The 17,520-nt window shown below is 33.0% G+C and overlaps 1 protein-coding gene across 5 annotated transcripts in view; it reads right to left on the reverse strand.

The window, feature by feature from the left end:
• Window positions 1–17,520, reverse strand: part of LOC114939687 (ankyrin repeat and BTB/POZ domain-containing protein 2) — a 29,325-nt gene that overhangs the window by 8,835 nt on the left and 2,970 nt on the right. For 3 of the 5 annotated variants that reach the window (XM_029314081.2, XM_029314080.2, XM_029314079.2), the window contains exon 1: window positions 2,553–4,439. In XM_029314081.2, coding sequence (XP_029169914.1) covers window positions 2,553–3,175 — 623 coding nt within the window. In that variant the 5' untranslated portion in view covers window positions 3,176–4,439. Of the gene's footprint in view, window positions 1–2,552; window positions 4,440–12,887; window positions 13,121–17,405; window positions 17,482–17,520 lie in introns of those variants that run through there. The other 2 variants (XM_085483645.1, XM_085483644.1) reach the window with 2 other exon arrangements.

The raw sequence follows: 17,520 nt of genomic DNA on the forward strand, positions 1-17,520 counted from the left end.
ACCGCGCGCTCGCGGTATTCGAGAGATGCCGAGAGATATGGCAGAGATACGCGGGAAATGCAGCAACGCAAGTAGCGTATCGAACAAATCAATTCCCGGTTATGGCATATGGTTATGCGAAAAATGCGCGGCCATTTAATCCACTCCCTGCATTTCACTTTTAGACATACGACTGTTTCGACAACGAATCAATTCACAGCCCGTAATTATTATATTTACTATCAGCAAAAGATGCAGAATAAAATGTTGAAAGAAGAATATGTGAAAAACAACTTAAAAAATATAAATTGCAATAAAGAAAAATCTATCAAAAGATAATACAATAATAAACATTAAAAAATTAAACATTTAAAAAATCAATAATTGGAGAATTATGTGATTATCCAAGCAATATGCTCTATCGCGAATTAAATAAAACAATTAAACTTAATCCAGTAAACGTGATTTTAAAAATCGCGCGAATAATTATATATAGCTTATTTAATCAATCACTGTTTATTAAACAAATTGCACCGCTAAAACTTCATAATTGTAATCATTATTATAATTCATAAAATAAATTGCATAATTATGTATTCTGACAATTTGTACGATATTACGATTTCAAATTACAAAGAATATATTTTATTATAAAAAATAATTTAGAGGAGAGATTTCATGCATTATTTGTATATCTCGAAGACTTCTCTGTTGCAATTTAACAAATAGAAGTATTATACAATATTTATATATTTTTTATATATTTTATATATAAAAAATATATAATCTTTTATCGTCCTATTATATCGTTAAAAGTTGGTTATTGTTAAATAAACATTACCTAATGCTTAAAATAAGCAAGTGACATTTAATCTGCGAAAAGGAATTTAAAACAAATAAATGATGAAATATCTTCAAGGCTCTACACTCGAATGCCCTTATTACGGACTTTGAGAGACATCAACGTTGGAATTCGAGCATTAGCAACGCATCATCTGAATTTCCTCGGAGAGCGAGAAGAACGGATCGTTTGTACGAGGAGAACTAAATCAGCAAGATCGCAGCTACGAGTTCTTAAAACAACTCCCGTAATCATCGAATGTAATGCCGATTCGAGACGCCTTAACACGACGTTTTACACGCACGTCTCTCATTACGATGATATCGATTCGATACAGAGCGTGAACGTTTCGTATAAAAATATAGGCGTCCATCATCCGCGAGAGAAAAATTCAACGCATAGGAGTTTCAAAAATACGAACTGTCCGATAATGATGTCATCGCTCATGAATTATAAACGGAGTACTAAACGCTTTTGATGAGTGTGCAAAGTCAATGACATTTAAATATGTAGTCCTCTGTTTAATAAAAAAAAAAGGAAAGCGTATCTTATATATTTTTTATAACTTAAAACCAATAATTTATCAGTTTATTTTATTTTCCTCATTATTTTTGTCATTACAAATCCTAAAAGGCAGATCAATCACTTTTATTCCCTCCATCCTTATTTTTGTATTACGTTTTTTAGCATGGCTCGCTTGTTTGTTAAAAGTTTATAAAACACGAGGAAACAATCATTTTTACAAAAAAAAATATGTATATTTTATAAAATTATTTTGTTTGCAAGTAATTTTATAATAAAAGTATAAAAAATTAATATTCCATTAAATATATAATTATAAAAAAATTTTAATACAATTACTTTTATTTATCAAGAATATTAGATGAATACTATAATCATTAAATATATAATTAATACATAGATATTAATTATATATGTACACGGAGAGATTTTTTTTTAGAATTAATCCGTAAAATCATGTAATCGTGAGACAATATGGTATTGAAAGAATTTTGCAAGAATATCTTTGATTAATATTTACCACAGTAGAAAATATTAATATGTACATAGTAAAATTAATTACTCAAACATATTTTATATCTTATTGTGATGGATATTAAAATTTTAATCAGAGAACCTCGAATAAAATTCTTCCAATACCATATTGTCCCATACAATTACCATGACTTTCAGGGTAAAATACTAAAAGAATTCTAAGAATTTTAAATCCTGAAGAATTCTAAATTCTCTCTCTCTCTCTCTCTCTCTCTCTCTCTTTCTCTGAAATAAAATATTTTTATTCGTAATAATTTTCTACCTCAGAAAAGAGATTAATGGGTTAATAATCAGCTCCTTCATTAATCAGAAAACTTCAAATAAAATTCTTCCAATACCATATTATCCCATATAATTACCATGACTTTCAGGATAAAATCCTAAGAGAATTCTAAGAATTTTAAATCTTAAAAAATTCTAAATTCTCTCTCTCTCTCTCTCTTTTCCTCTGAAATAAAATAATTTTATTCGTATAATAATGTTATACCTCAGAAAAGAGATATTAATGGGCTAATCAGCTCCTTCATTAGCATAGACAACAAACAGGGCCCCGCAGAAATAATACGTTATCGCGTCGTACACGAAGAGATGCGAGAAGGAATCCCGATTCGCCGAAAGGCACAGCGCGTCCACTCTTCTCTCCGTTCAGGCGCGATAAACGCGAGCGTAAATTTACCCTCTCAGCCGCCACTGCTGCACGAAGCTCCAGTCCGCCTTGAACCCGCTCGTGTCCCCCGGCAAGGACCAATAGTCCTCCAGCTGGCTCTCGTCCTCCTCTATCCTGAGCACGTCCTCCCTACTGGGACTGACGTTCACCACGATCTCGTGCACGAGCTTGGGATCTACGTTCTCCGTCACGGAATCCCGTCGTCCGTCGTCATCGTCTTCGTCGTCGACGACGTCCTGCACCGTCGAGTCGGGAAGAATCTTGTCGTTACGCGGCCGCAACGAAGCCTCCGGCGCTGCTTCCGGCGACGATGATGATGATTGCTGCCTCGCCCTGTCCTCCCTCCGTCTCGGATTCGAGTCGCCGAAGTAGATGACCGTCTTGTGGCCGACGTCCTTTACGACCTGGTCGAAGTCGCCGCCGCGGCGACTGCGGTCCTCCAAGGTCGAGCTCTTCTCGTAATCGTCGCACTTGGCCGAGGGCTTTGGCGAGAAGGGCACGGCACGTCGCAGGATGAAGTTGGCGCCCTCGTGGCCGTCCATGTTGTTCGCGCTCATCTTGTAGCCCTTTAGCTCGCGACACAGGATGCACCTGCAGTCCTCGCTGCATTGCGCTCGTCTCGTGGCTGGCATGTCATTCAGGAAGAAGCATTCTAGGAAGGGTTCCAAGGATTCTACCCTTCGAATGGCATTGATTTTCTCGCCTACCTACAGGCGCGTAAAATTCGAAAGCGCGATATCCAAGAGTTTCCCCGATAATCTTCCTCGAATTAACTTTCGATTTAATTATGCACGTTTCACTAGTGCGATTTTTATTCGTCGTAAAATTACTTAGTGCAGCTTCTCCCACATTCGTCCATTTTTTTCGTAGAACGTGATCCAGGGATATCGCGGGTTTATATATTTTATTATTCACAGATATCTTTTTTTATCCTCTGCTCGACTGCTTTTCAGTTCACTAGAAACTGGAGCGATCCATTAGACGTTGCTTGTGGAATCACCGGATGTCGGTTTCACGTTCGATGATAGCGCGTTTGTTGCTCCAGTTTCGCGCGAAAACTCACCACAGAATCATCTCGCTGATTCATCACGATGCGGCGATGAAGATGACGTTTCAACCAAACAAGTCATCACTATACTTATTAATAATTGCAAGATCTCGCCCATAGTCTAGTCTACAGCACACATATTCATTTTAAATGATTCCTTGATTTTTCCCCAATAACACACCTAACTCTAACTGGATCTTGTGGAAGCTATCGCGAATGTTTATAACAAAAAAAAAAGAAAAAAAACGAAATGAATAGCAATTACAACGTTACTCTTTTCCGCTACATTGACACTCGGCGGTCATTATACTGTGCTCAATGTAAACACGCGACTGAGCGACGACGATGCGTCTACGGCTTCCTGTGCATCGGCGAAACAGGTGAAACGCGTGCACTTCCCTACAGCAACGTCGGGGAGAAAAGAAGAGATATCCGTATCACTTTCCTACCTTCACCGTACCGTATCCCCCGCCTGCTTGCTCTTTGTTCCGTCGCGCGTAACTATGATATCACGGGAAAAAGAGAGGCTTCTCGCGTTTGTAAAAAAAAGTCCCGAGGACGTGAAAATGACGCTCTCCATTTTGTCGCCGATCGGAGATACTCAAAGTTACCGAATTAAAGCATAATTGAAAGATTATTGAAAGAATTTTTATTTATTTTTTTTTTTTTTAAGAAATGCGAAAAAATTGCTCACATTTAATTACAGAATATTTTATAATTAAATTTTCTACTTTTTCTAAAAAAACACAGACTCCGAATTAGCTGACTATTTCGACTGTATCGAGGTAATTGTACACAGAAAGAATTTTCTCTTAGAATTTACCCTGAAAATCCTGATAATCATGGGATAATATGGTATTGGAAGAATTTTATAAGATATATAAAATATATTTGATTAATTTTACTATGTACATATTAATATTTTTTATTGTGTTTTATTAATTAGAAAAACTCTTATAAAATTCTTCGATATCGTAACGATTATCGTGATTTTCATGGTAAATTCTAAGAGAAAATTCTTTCCGCGTACGATTCATAATTATGATATATATATATATAAAAGATCACTTGTATGACACCGATTGGATAACATTGCGTAACATTTTACTTGAATGAAAAAACTGAGACTGTATAAGGCATCACACGGGAGATTAGAGCCGCGAGCACGAATCTCGCGCGGACTTCTGGTTTTATCATCATCGGCGTAGACCGAGAGAGCTTATCACGCGCGGTTGCAGCGTGCGTAAGTGGCCGGCCACTTGTAAACTACTACTGCCATGCTCTTTTCACCGGCCGGCCGCGCAGGAAACGGGAGAACACAAACGAGTATGTGTCTTTATACATATAGAGAAAGAGAGAGAACTCCACCATATGTTTCGGGGGAGAATTTCCGGCGACCATCCCACTTCCTATGGCCGTGTACTCAAATCACATCGTTCCGATCAGCGTCCGTGACGGACTCTGACATCGCTTTTGATATTGTTGTGTCTCGTTGATTTTTTCTCACCTTTTATATACGGGGTGTTTCAGAACTGGCGGGACAGTTTTTAATGGCAGATTATTCCTGGTATCATTCGGAAACGATTAAATAAAAGCTTTTTTTGGAAACTAAACCTTATGGAAATAAAATATTAACAGAATTATCTTCTTTAGTTAAATTTAGGTAGAGTTTACTTTAATAGAATTTTAATATAAGGCTTAGTTATAAAGATACATAATAGTAAAAATTGGGAACATACTAAAAATGATGACTTTCCTCAACATTTTCACTCAGGAAAAATCGTCTCCAAATGATACCTGGAATCTAACATTAAAAACTTTTCCGCCAGTTCTGAAACACCCTTTGCTGGCTCAAGTTCAGAATTTGCGATATTCTCACACTTTTCAGATATAATATATCAAAGTTTACAAACTTGATTAAAATTTAATCCTGAGCGCATCATAACTCTCCTTGTATTTTTTTGTAACTTGTGAATAATTCGTCAATTTTGTACACCTCAATTATATTTCCTAAAATGAGTTCTCGTTCATTAAATTTTCAACACGAAGGATCCTCACTATATATATGTAATTAAATCGAAACTCACTTTAATTCCTTTATCACTTTAATTGCTTTATAATTGCATTTCAATAAATAAGAAATGCATTTATAAATGCATTTCTTACGTTTTTTCCCTATTAGCATTACTTTTATAGCTTGGAGTTTAATGATCCCTCGTGCGATGAAGTTGATTTCGATAGATTCTCACACACAAAACGCACGTTAAAAAATAAGTACCGGTTTGTCTGAGTAGAACTGTCTGCTTTCGCGTTAATTTACGGTAACTCGAGCTCAAGGCAGTCAGTAGTTTTATAACTGGCTTCTATTAAAGCCTTCTTATAATGTAATTTGTATAATATTAAACGAATATATACGTATATAATAAAATTGCCATGTGTGACGAATATTATCAGAGAGATACAGTTATTCTAAGGTAAAGCATCCGTAAAAGTGTACCCGAAAATTGCAAAAAGCATTTTTCATTCTTCATTCTATATGTTTACAACAGTTTTTAAAGATCTAATCCACATAAAGTTTAAATATTACGCTTTTAATAATTGAATCAGAAAATCAGAAATAAATCAGAAATTTTGTGTACCTGAAAAATAATTAAAAAATAAGTGATTTGTCAAAAACAATTAAATTAGTCAATTTAATCAATTTACATTCAGTATTAAACAAAATTATATAATATTGAAAAAATATTGTCAAGTGTGACAAGTATATATTATTTGATTATAATTTGATGCGAAAAATATATATAAATATCGTATAAATGATTGATTGAAATCGCTGTAACAAAAAGAGAAAACATGCATGCGTTCGGTTGCGTACATTCAACTTACTCATCTGCAATTATCAATTTTGACGCGTGAATCGCCTCGTAAAGTATTTATGATAGCGGGGCACCGTTGCATCAATGACGGGAGTCTCTCTGCTTCTCTTTCTCTCTCGGGCACGCTTTAATGATCTACGCGGAAATAATTCGCGACGCATACATTTCCCAGACGCGTATATTAGCCGCTGTGTAATTCTAATGGCGACGCTTTTAACGCTGACCTACTTCGCTTCCTGTTTTCCGCGAGAGGCATCCCCCGTTCACCTGCACCTGAGTTTAATTACTAGACGAGGAACCTCTCCTGGGAATCTTCCTCGCGCCGTGCCGCGGTAAAAGAGTACCGGAAGGAATCAACAACGGGGTACTCAACCTTCTCCACGTCGATCGTGTGGACAGATTTCACGATACGAAAGGTTACGATACCGGTGTAAGATGCAGGCATGAGATATTATTAAAACCCGTTTATCTAGGAGATGGAACCGTCTTAGGAAAATTATTGCATTTGATACACTATCTTCAGTCTTGTACACGATAACTATCTATGCAAAATGTTTACGTCCGCGAAAAAAATAATTTATATATATATATATATATATATACAGGATGTTATAAAAGTACCGGAACAGCAGAATAACTCGAAAAATATGAGTCTTAGAAAAAATCATAAAAACTCTGTACTTAACATTTTTTCCAAGACTCATATTTTTCGAGTTATTCTGCTGTTCCGGTACTTTTATAACACCCTGTATAAATGTTTGTTTCTTATACTATCTCTGTTCGTTTACAAAAGAAAGAATAAGAACAATTGAAAAATAATTAGAATTATTTTCGTATTCTTTTTTTTTTGGAAAAAATAATTTTTAATGATATGCGAAAAAAATTGCCTACATATAATTATATATAAATGTATACGTAATTGTATATGTAAATTATGCAAATTATTTATGTAATTATGCATAGAATATATTTTATAATTTAATTGAAATTTTTTGTTTTATCTAAAAAAATCAATACAAAAATTATATTTCTAATTATTTGTATCGCATAAATTCGAGTGGAAAGTATATAAGAGAAAAAACATATATGAACATATTCCATATGTAATTATATGTATATGTATATGATAATATATGCGGACTTCTTTTTCTGAAGAGTAGAAACTTTATCATCTCCATTAACAGGAAATATTAATAAAACATACAGAAAGAAAATTGAATATTCTTAATTATTCAAATCGTCAGATAATATAGAATGATTATCTTTTTATTGAAACTGAACGAATACCAGAAATTGTATAATTATTAATTAATATATTAAATTTCACACTTGTAGTTAAAGAATTTCTCGATGTTCCAATTTCAGTAAATAAGAAATGCATTTATAAATAGAGAAAAAACGTAAAAAATGCGTCTGCTAAAGCGCAAAAACATAGTCTCGGTATAAAAACACAAAATTCGAAATAAATCATACATAATTTCGGGCGTTCGCAGGACTTTTTCCAGGGAGAGACATAATTAAATTTTTGTGTTTTTTATTTTTTATTCATTTTTTATTTTTTAAATTTAATTTTTTTTCATTTTTGAATATTAAATATCCAAATAAATTCTAATGTTTATTCAAAAGGAGAGCAAATGCTTAATTCTGTATTGATTCCAAGGGGGTTACATCGGAGTAAAATATTGGTCAAGGAAGCCAAAATATAGAAAGAGTTTTCGCCGCTCTAGAATAACGTTTGCCGAATGTGAATGAAATTTTGAAGAATGAATGGCCAGACGCGAAATCCATTGAAACACATACCTGTATGTATGTGTCTCGAACTCGGCAGGAGGAAGAGTTCAAGGCAGATATTGTCCGTGCTCACGGGGGCGAAACTCCGGTGTCAAGGGCGGCGACGACGACGGCAGAGGATATTAAATTATTTACCGAAGCGCGTCTGCGCCCGAATAATCTCCGCTCTCGCCGAATATTCTCCGAGACGCTCTCTCGTTCTCTTACGAGGCGTTTATCGGCGTCGAATAACGCCGGTCGTTATTCGACGTTGAAAGAAAGGAGAATTGCAACTCCTCCTCTCTAGAATGTGTACGTTATAATTTTTTATTTTTTCTCCTCGTGCGAAAGTGGCGCATATATACATATACAAATATATATATATATATATATATATATATATATATATATATACATATACACACACAGAACATCAAACGGAAGTTCTGCAATGCCGCATGTGTGAAGCAAATTTTTTATTTGCCCGTATAAAAGTTTGACAGCCGTTAATTTATTTCTTACATGTGTGCATATGTGTATGGGAAAGAGAGAGACCAGCCGTTACGATGACGTATGCGAAAAAGGATGTAATAATGTTACGAATTACGTTTCAAGTCTAAGTATTTTTTACCTTGCTCTTCGCGTAAGGATTAAAATCCGTATATTACGATTAATTACTCGCGTAAGAGATAAACTCGATTCGACATAGATTAAAATGTATAATAACACGTTTAGGGCGAGTTTAATATTAATTGCCGAGAGTCTCGGTTGCAATGCATAGGAGCATAATTAATAATAAGTATAGGAAACCGTCGCGTTCGACGGCTAACGGTTTTCGCGAATGGAAGTGAATGCACGAGATATTAAGTGAAACTTTTCAAAATTGGAATTCTCTCAGAGAGAAATTCCACGCGAAGAGAATTCTCTCATAAAATTTATCCTGAAAATCATGGTCAATCGTGGGACAATATATTATTGGAAGAATTTTATAAGTTTCTCTGATATTAATATTTGCCACAACAAAAATATTAATGTATTTATATAGTAAAGTTAATCAAATATATTTTATATCTTATTGTAAATATTAATATTTTTTATTCCAATGTGTAAATATTAATCAGAGAAATTCTAATAAAATTCTTCCAATACCATATTGTCCCATATGATTATCATGATTTTCAAGATAAATTCTAAGAGAAAATTCTCCTCGTGCAAGAGTCTCACACTTGTTCTATCGCAGTTTAAAAAGAAAAGAAAATATTTTTTTATTAAAGAAAGAAGTATTTTCTGAACCCATGTTTATATAACTTTTTTTCATCCTTACGATAAGAATATGTAGGAGCACTTTAAGAGTTTGATCATCTATTTCTAAAATACCCGTATAACATAATATATAATAAATTATAATATACTGAATTTCTGTAGTTATATGTCAGATGAACGCAAGAATCTTGCACTTTCAAGAAGTGACATTTCTCTCTAATAGTCTACCATACTTCAATATATGCTTGTCTATTATATAGCGTTGATGACAGATGGTGATGTAACATTACACGTTAAATGCTTATTATATTTGATTATATTTTCATTGTGATAAAAAAACAAAAGACCAAGATAAATATTTCCGATGTAAACGTATATAAATACAAATATTTTAAAAATTATGACTAGACTTCGGATTATATACAAATTGCATATTTGTTACTTTTTGTATATTCTACGAGAGCATTAATAATATGAACAAATTGTGTTTTCAACCAATTAATGTTAATTAATTGAAAATATAATTTGTTATACAAAAATATACAAAAAGTGACAAATATATTTGCAATATAATCCGAGTCCAGTTACGACTACCGTGAAAAACATGCAAAATTCATATGAAAGACACGGTTCGTCTAAACGAAGCATAAAAAGAAATATTTATTCGCTGTATTTGATTTCTACACCTTTATATGGGACACTTTTGGTCGCAATTATCAATGACACGTGCAGAATTCTGCAAGAGGATAATAAATGCGGCTCGCGTACCTGCCAATCTCCCTCCGTCAGTAGTAAAAGCTAGTTAAAATCAACGCTAATGCACGAGCGGAGGATGGTGAGACGGAAAGAGCCATTAACCTGAATATCTGCCGTGGATTCACCGCGCGGCATCGACGTGATTTTTTTTTTCCCCTCACGCGCATCTTTAATCATGTTCCCAGATGCATGTGCATAGCGCCGTGTTTTCCCGCCAGTTTCCGACTTTCGGATAACTAATTAAAAGCGAGCTCTCTTTTCGCACGATCGCGCGCGTGTGCGCGGCCGATACGCCAGACTAATTTCTATTTCATCCTAATTCGCCGTCGAGAAAATATGAATCGGACGATTGAACGTTTGAATGAAATGAGATGCGGAGCGAGAGTAAAAGTTTCACGAGCACGTTCGAGCGCGGGACTACAATAGTAGCCAACGATGATCGAGGAGAATGTGAATAAATCGGCGTGTCTCTTTTGCACATTTCATTTCAGTGTCCAGCAGACTCAATGAAAAAAAATGATTTTTTCCTGATTTTTTCAGATTTTCCAAGACCAGACATTTATTTTTTCCCTGACTTTTTAGTATTATTTTTTCCAAATATATTATTTGCATATATCTATATGATAAATCAATATATAATCACCTTTTTTATTTATATTATATCAAATTTTTTAGGTTTGTCTCTATTAAACACCTTGAAATAAAGTAACACGACGATGAAAATTTAAATTAACGCTGTAGATGAATCGATTTTTAACAACACAGAAAATTAGCGTGTTGAGAGTCAAAAAAAAGTTTATATTTATTTAATAAAAAATTTCAAATTATTGGGATTAATGTAGAATGTGAAAAAATCCAGATAAATAGTAAAATTTTCTGACTTTTCCCTGACCGCTAGATACCCTGTATTTACACCCAATTACATCCCTCCATCACGATACTGTAGCCAGTTTCTTTCGCGACGCAATATTCTTCCGCGGCTATGGCAATAAAAGAAAAAAAAGAACGTTTACCTTCTCGAAGAAGTTTTCGCGTACAAAGTTGGCAGAAACGATATAAAAACGAGCTCTTAAATTTTAACCGTCTTATCTGCATACCGAGCAGATTTTTCGATCCCGTGACTGGGATCGAAAGTGATGTCGATGAAACTAAATAACAGGGAAAGATAAGCTATGTCATATGAGATGTACGTTGCCCCCGGGATCGTTAATCGAATCGGTTGTAATTACGTGCCTCGTAAATTTTAACGATCTTCGATCAGAACGGTCAGCAAAAAAGTGGGCGTTATAATTGACAATATGCAGGCGTTTTGGATTTATGAAAGTATGCTGATCTCTCGTTGCGCACGCAAAACAAAGCCTGTTGTTATTGAAAGCAGAAATCGGTTTTCTGATGTTATTCCAAATAATCAAATCTAAATATGTCGCTTGATTTTCAAATTGCCGAAAAATGCCGACATTTAAGTCAATTATACAATATATGTATACTGACAGAATATGTGCTGTGCATTTCCTTTGTCATTATTTTAAATCAATCGCAAACATACATATATGAGCTCATATAATTAATAAAAATATGCAAAATAATGCAGTTTTATATAAAAATATATATATGTAGATATCCATAAAATAATAAATAATTACAAATTGATTATACATAAATTAATCATATTTTTCTCAAAGAAAAAATCTGATGCTTTCATTACGATCAATTTTCTGCGAAAAAAACTCTGGCAAGTCGGTGAGCACAAATATCGCGAGAAGGGAAAAGAAAAAGGAAAGGAAGAAAAAAGATTGGACCAAGTATTTCTAATTTTTTCCGTAATACGCGGATGCGACGTTGAAGTGTGTCAGATGAAAGTCCGAGATGAAAGTGGGGTCGCGCACGATGCTACGTTAGAGAACTCGTAGGTCTAGATTTAAATTATCTCGCACAGATATTTTAGATGAACAGCGATGCAATATTTTGACCGAGTATCAACTAATTTTGCTTTTTCGCTTTAGGCAGTTCACGGATACATTCAGGAATTTTCGTAGCTTGCGGGTACGAAAACCCAAAGGATTAACCGAGATACAAGTTTCGGCTTAAAATTCTTTCTATAATAGTTCCTTTTATACTCGAGGGATCCTTTCTTCAGGAATCTTTTTACTTTTTTACATGTTTTATGGCATTAAAGTTTGATCTAGATAAGAAAAAGAAATTGTTCCCTCTTTGCAACTATTTTGAAAAAAGTTCGAAAGAAACCGAAACATTATTAACATTTTTCGTATCTTTAAATTTTTATTGATAATTACTGCAGTTATATATTTAATGCAGAAAAAGGTCTCAAAAGTTTTTTGCTTGTGCTATATTGCGTAATAATTATATATGTATAATTATATTTTTAATTTCTGTAAAATGTATATATAATAACAATGACAAATAGAAATAATACCCGATATTTAATTTCATCGACATTCATGTTACGTAACATCAAATCCGATGAATCGTTATCGCGTCTTGGCGGATTTCCAGATGAAACAACGCGATCATTAATCAGAGATCTTCATTAAATCGGTCAATCGACCGAGCGCATGCGCGGATGCAACAGCCACATGTGGTTTTGAAATAAATCAAGAGAAATGCACTCACCGTCGCGGCTTCGGACGGAGTATCTCGTGACCCGAATCGGATATGCAGATACTCAAACTGAGCGGTCCCCCATAGTGTTCTGACGGAGCGCCGGCAGTCTGCACAGTTGACTGTTGAGGGCCCGAGATACTTCCGGCCCAGCCGGAAGTGCCGCTTAGAAAAAGCGGCTGTTGCCCACTGTCCATCGTTGGCCCTTCCACGTATCTCTCCGAGAGCTAACACCGCCGAGAAATCTGCAAATTATTTGCAACAATGTCATCTCTCATATTAGAATTTTCATTTACGATCGAAGCAAAGTTTCGAACTTCTCAATATCTGATATTGACTTAACACAAGGTATATTGACTTAATATAATATACATAGAGAATAAAATTATATGTAAACCCATTTTTATATATTGTATACATATGTGTATATTGATTTAATCTATGATTTAAACATGATACTTTTTAATTACATTTAAAAGAAAGTTTTATTAAATAAAACATGATTTTTCACCAACCCTAATTATACTCTAAGCAATATTCCTAAATTGTTTCAATTTTGATTTCTTCTCATATTTTATTTTACATCATTGCATTTTATATAACATTTTAAATTTAATCAAACTTATTGTTAGATGTACAATGGTGAATTCCAGCTTTCAACAATATTGGGAGCAACGTTTGTTCGTTGCTATGAAAGAAAAGAATATTGTGAATTGCATTTCCAAACTCGGCGAATGAAAGGAAATGTTGTACAAACACGTCGCACACAAGATAATACAGAAACTGCACCACATTTCGCACGAGAAAACTATCTAACCAGGGATAATCTATGAAAGAAAGTAATTATGCGAAACTTTCTCGAGCGCGAAGGTCATTAACGAGCAGCCGGATAATTGTGGGTGGATAATTAACTAGTGAGATGTTTATCGCGTTGAGGAAAACAAGGATTATTCAGGATTTATTCATATGATAAAAGAATATCAAACAAACCGACAATAAAAACCATATTCCGTTAATCACGTCATAATTTTATATTACTTATTCAAATATATTTTAACAAAAAACAAGAAAGTGTAAAAAGAGAAGAAAGAAACAGATCAAAAAGCGAAAAGGAAGAGAAAGTTGGAAAGCTAATTTCGTGAATCAGAAAATATTGTACGTGTGTGTACGATACATCTTATAAAAATTTATAAAACGAGTACACTCTAGCAATTATATAAATTGCTTATATTTTCCACAATGTATACTTTGATAAATAAAATTAGAGAAGTTTATTTCTTTTTATATAGAGACATGCGGGCGGCTTATTAAATACCTCGTGTATTTTCGCTTTATTTTCTCGAAAGACCTCACGGCCTATTTTTAAGTATGGAAAACCAGTCGATTATACATTCCCACCGAAATAGAAGGCGGAGAATAAATTTGACTTGGGTTGCGACAACGAGCAGACGGATTATATTATCGGGTCAGATAACCGGGCGCGCGTAAAAAGCCACTTCGCGAATACATCACGGATGCATGTCGCTCACTCGAAAAGAGTATTTTAGGGATCAAGGGTTCCCGATGGGATGAGAAATGCTGTCTCAATGTGTACGGGGCCCAAAATTCTCGCCCCGCGCACGCATCGTGTTTGTACTCGTGTTGCTCGCTTTGACGGACTCTCATATGCAATTACTCTGCCAAGGCTCCCAAAGTGCTTCCTTAAACGTGCGTTTCAAGAAGGAGGACCCCGTCGTCGTGCTCGGCTGCTCTTTCGGGGAACCTTTATCGATGTATAATATTCGCCGAATCTCATCAGTACGACAGTTTTCCAACTTGAGATGACGAAGCAGTCTTCGACAATTCTTTGTTCATCAAAATCTCTCATGCATTAATGATAAAAAAAGATTTTTTTTTCTAATTAAAGGTTAATGGAAAGTAAGCTTCTAAGAACAATCTTGTTTTCAATGTTTAAAAGAATATTAACTGTGTAAATTTTGATATACCAATGCTAATGAAATTAGTTTTATTATTTTTATTTAAAAAAAAGAAGAGTTGGAGACATCTCTATTTTACCTAAAATGGGAAACAATTTTTCTAAATTCTTGATATGTAGGTATTTCTCGCAATTCTTGAAAAACTGTAGAGTAGATTGCACAGTTCAATTCTCAATTCTCGGTGACTTATTTAATAATATACAAGATTCTCTCTCTCAGGTAGCTTATTTAAAGTAAACAGACCCTCTAAAAATGACGTTATCTTGAAGTATACTTTTAACTGACCTCGATTGGTCTCACATATTTTTTTAACCGATCGGTCGGATATACATGCACGCATATCTGAGAACGAACGGGCACATGTAGACAAGTATAAAGTTGTCCCTGGTGCATAAACCTATCATTTGCCAAAAGAAAATCAGGGTCAACCGGTAATCGATAAGTGATTTTATAAAAAGACGAACTGGATATTAAAATAATTTTCCAAAAAAATATTTGTTTAAAAGAAACATTTCATTATGCAATAGTTATTAAACTCTCTCAGATAGTGCTCTCTATGGAACAATACCGTAGAATATAAATATTATATTATAATACACATAAACATATATAGAGAAAAATTATTATATATATAATTGTTGTTTTATGTATATATTAATGTACATTTTATGTACTATATGTATATTTTGTATTTTTTTTTTACAATTTAATTTAATCTTTTAAAAAAAAATTAAAGAACATTCTTCGATTAATATTCTACGATGAATGTTTCCAAAAAGAAACAAAATATCAAATTTTGTTATTATTCTGGAAATATATTTTTGCTCAGCTTTTTTTATACCATATTATTACATATCAATCAGGCAAGAATGTGATATCTCCTGTGAGTATACCCCTGGCAAATCAGGGAAGTGGTTAAAATGTATGACGATACAGTGATGCTTTCAAGGCGACACCTGACAACTCGTCCTACTCGTCTCGATCAATCCGCTGATTACCAGTCCCTTAAGAGGACCAATTGCATTAATGTGCTATTTAGAGGCTAATTTTAGTTAAATAAATTTTCCATTACTATTTGTACACTAATGGAATAAAAAAATAAAATTTGTAAGACGTAAAATTTTCAGTAAAATTTCTAAGAAGAAGAAGAATCAACGAAACCAAGCTTATTTAACATATTTCTATTTTTAATCTAACACTAAGACACTTGAACTTCTTATTATGTAATTGTAATTTAAGAGGTAAGAAATTGTTAAAAAAGAATATTATATGCATGTGCATCTTCCACAAACATGTGAAAGAAAGGTAAAAAAAAAGTATATAGAATAGAAACTTAAAAAATGTAAAGTTAATTTTCTAATATCTTCAAATTACATACAATCTATAAATTGTTATTATATTAAAAATGTTATTTCAGCAAGAAAAATATTTTAAATATATTTTTTTTTTATCCTTATTGTGTGATATATTCTCTTAAAAAATTTCAATCTGCGAAAAATCATAAAAACTCTTTCAGTTTTGGTTCAATCTGAATATTAAAAATAATCATTAGATAGAAAATGCTATCCAGAATTTAAGAAATATCAAATTTTGAAAAAAAAATCAACTTTAGAAACTTGGAAAATTCTAAATTTCGAAATATTTCGAAAATGTATTTTATTTTTAGCGTCACAAGTGTACAGAAAATTTTTAATTAAATTTCTCAAAGAGTTCGATTAAAATATGAAGTTTCTTCGAATAATTTTTCATTCTTAGACTTATAAAATTTTGTTTAAAGATCGCAGCATTTTTACTCAAGATTTTCTGATAGTGTTCTTAAAAGTTTTAAAAATATTAATATGCAAACTGATTTTAATCGAAATAAAAAAGTTGCATTTACAGTTTTCTTACAGTAAAATCACGAATTCCATATTTCTCTATGGGTCATAAAAAAACAGTAGAAGTCTCCAAACTCTTTGCGAGCAAGAGCCGGAACTTTTTCTATGATAATTATATCGAAATTTTATTCTATATTCTGAGAAAAAAGTTCATGTATATTTAATTAAATGTATAATTAAAAATAAATGTATATATACAAAATATATATATAATTTGTCTATATATAATGTTTTTTTTCTCTTAAATAATCCTTCTCTGTATATTAGAAAATATAATTAAAATAATTAAAAAATAATTAGAAGAATTATCGCATTTCTAAAAAGTGAAAAAATTACACGTATATGATTGTCTATACATATATATAATCATATATAAATTTATACATGATTTTGATTATTTATGGACAATTTTTTCTCAATTTTCTAATTTTATTTTTTCTAAAAAACCAATGATTTTTCAATTATTTTTCCTGTATATACAAATGAGGATTATACAAAAGATCGAAAATATATATAGACAGCTATTTATTGTATATGTATAATTATATGTTTAAATTATATACTTTAAATATTATATAATATTATATAATACATTTAGATTTGACTATATAAATATACGAGACTTTTCTCGAATATATATATACATATACATATAATTTCAAAAATAAGATACTAACTTTACGGAAGTTGCCCAAGCTTGCGGCGTTTTTTCCTTTTTGTTTGCAAAGAGTTAAAGCATTACGAAGGATTTAAACAGCTGTGAGCGCGAACGTGTGAGTGGCTCGGACAAAA

Source organism: Nylanderia fulva, unplaced genomic scaffold (genome assembly GCF_048542155.1).
Source record: "Nylanderia fulva isolate GAGA-0341 unplaced genomic scaffold, ASM4854215v1 Scaffold26, whole genome shotgun sequence".
NCBI lineage: Eukaryota > Metazoa > Arthropoda > Insecta > Hymenoptera > Formicidae > Nylanderia > Nylanderia fulva.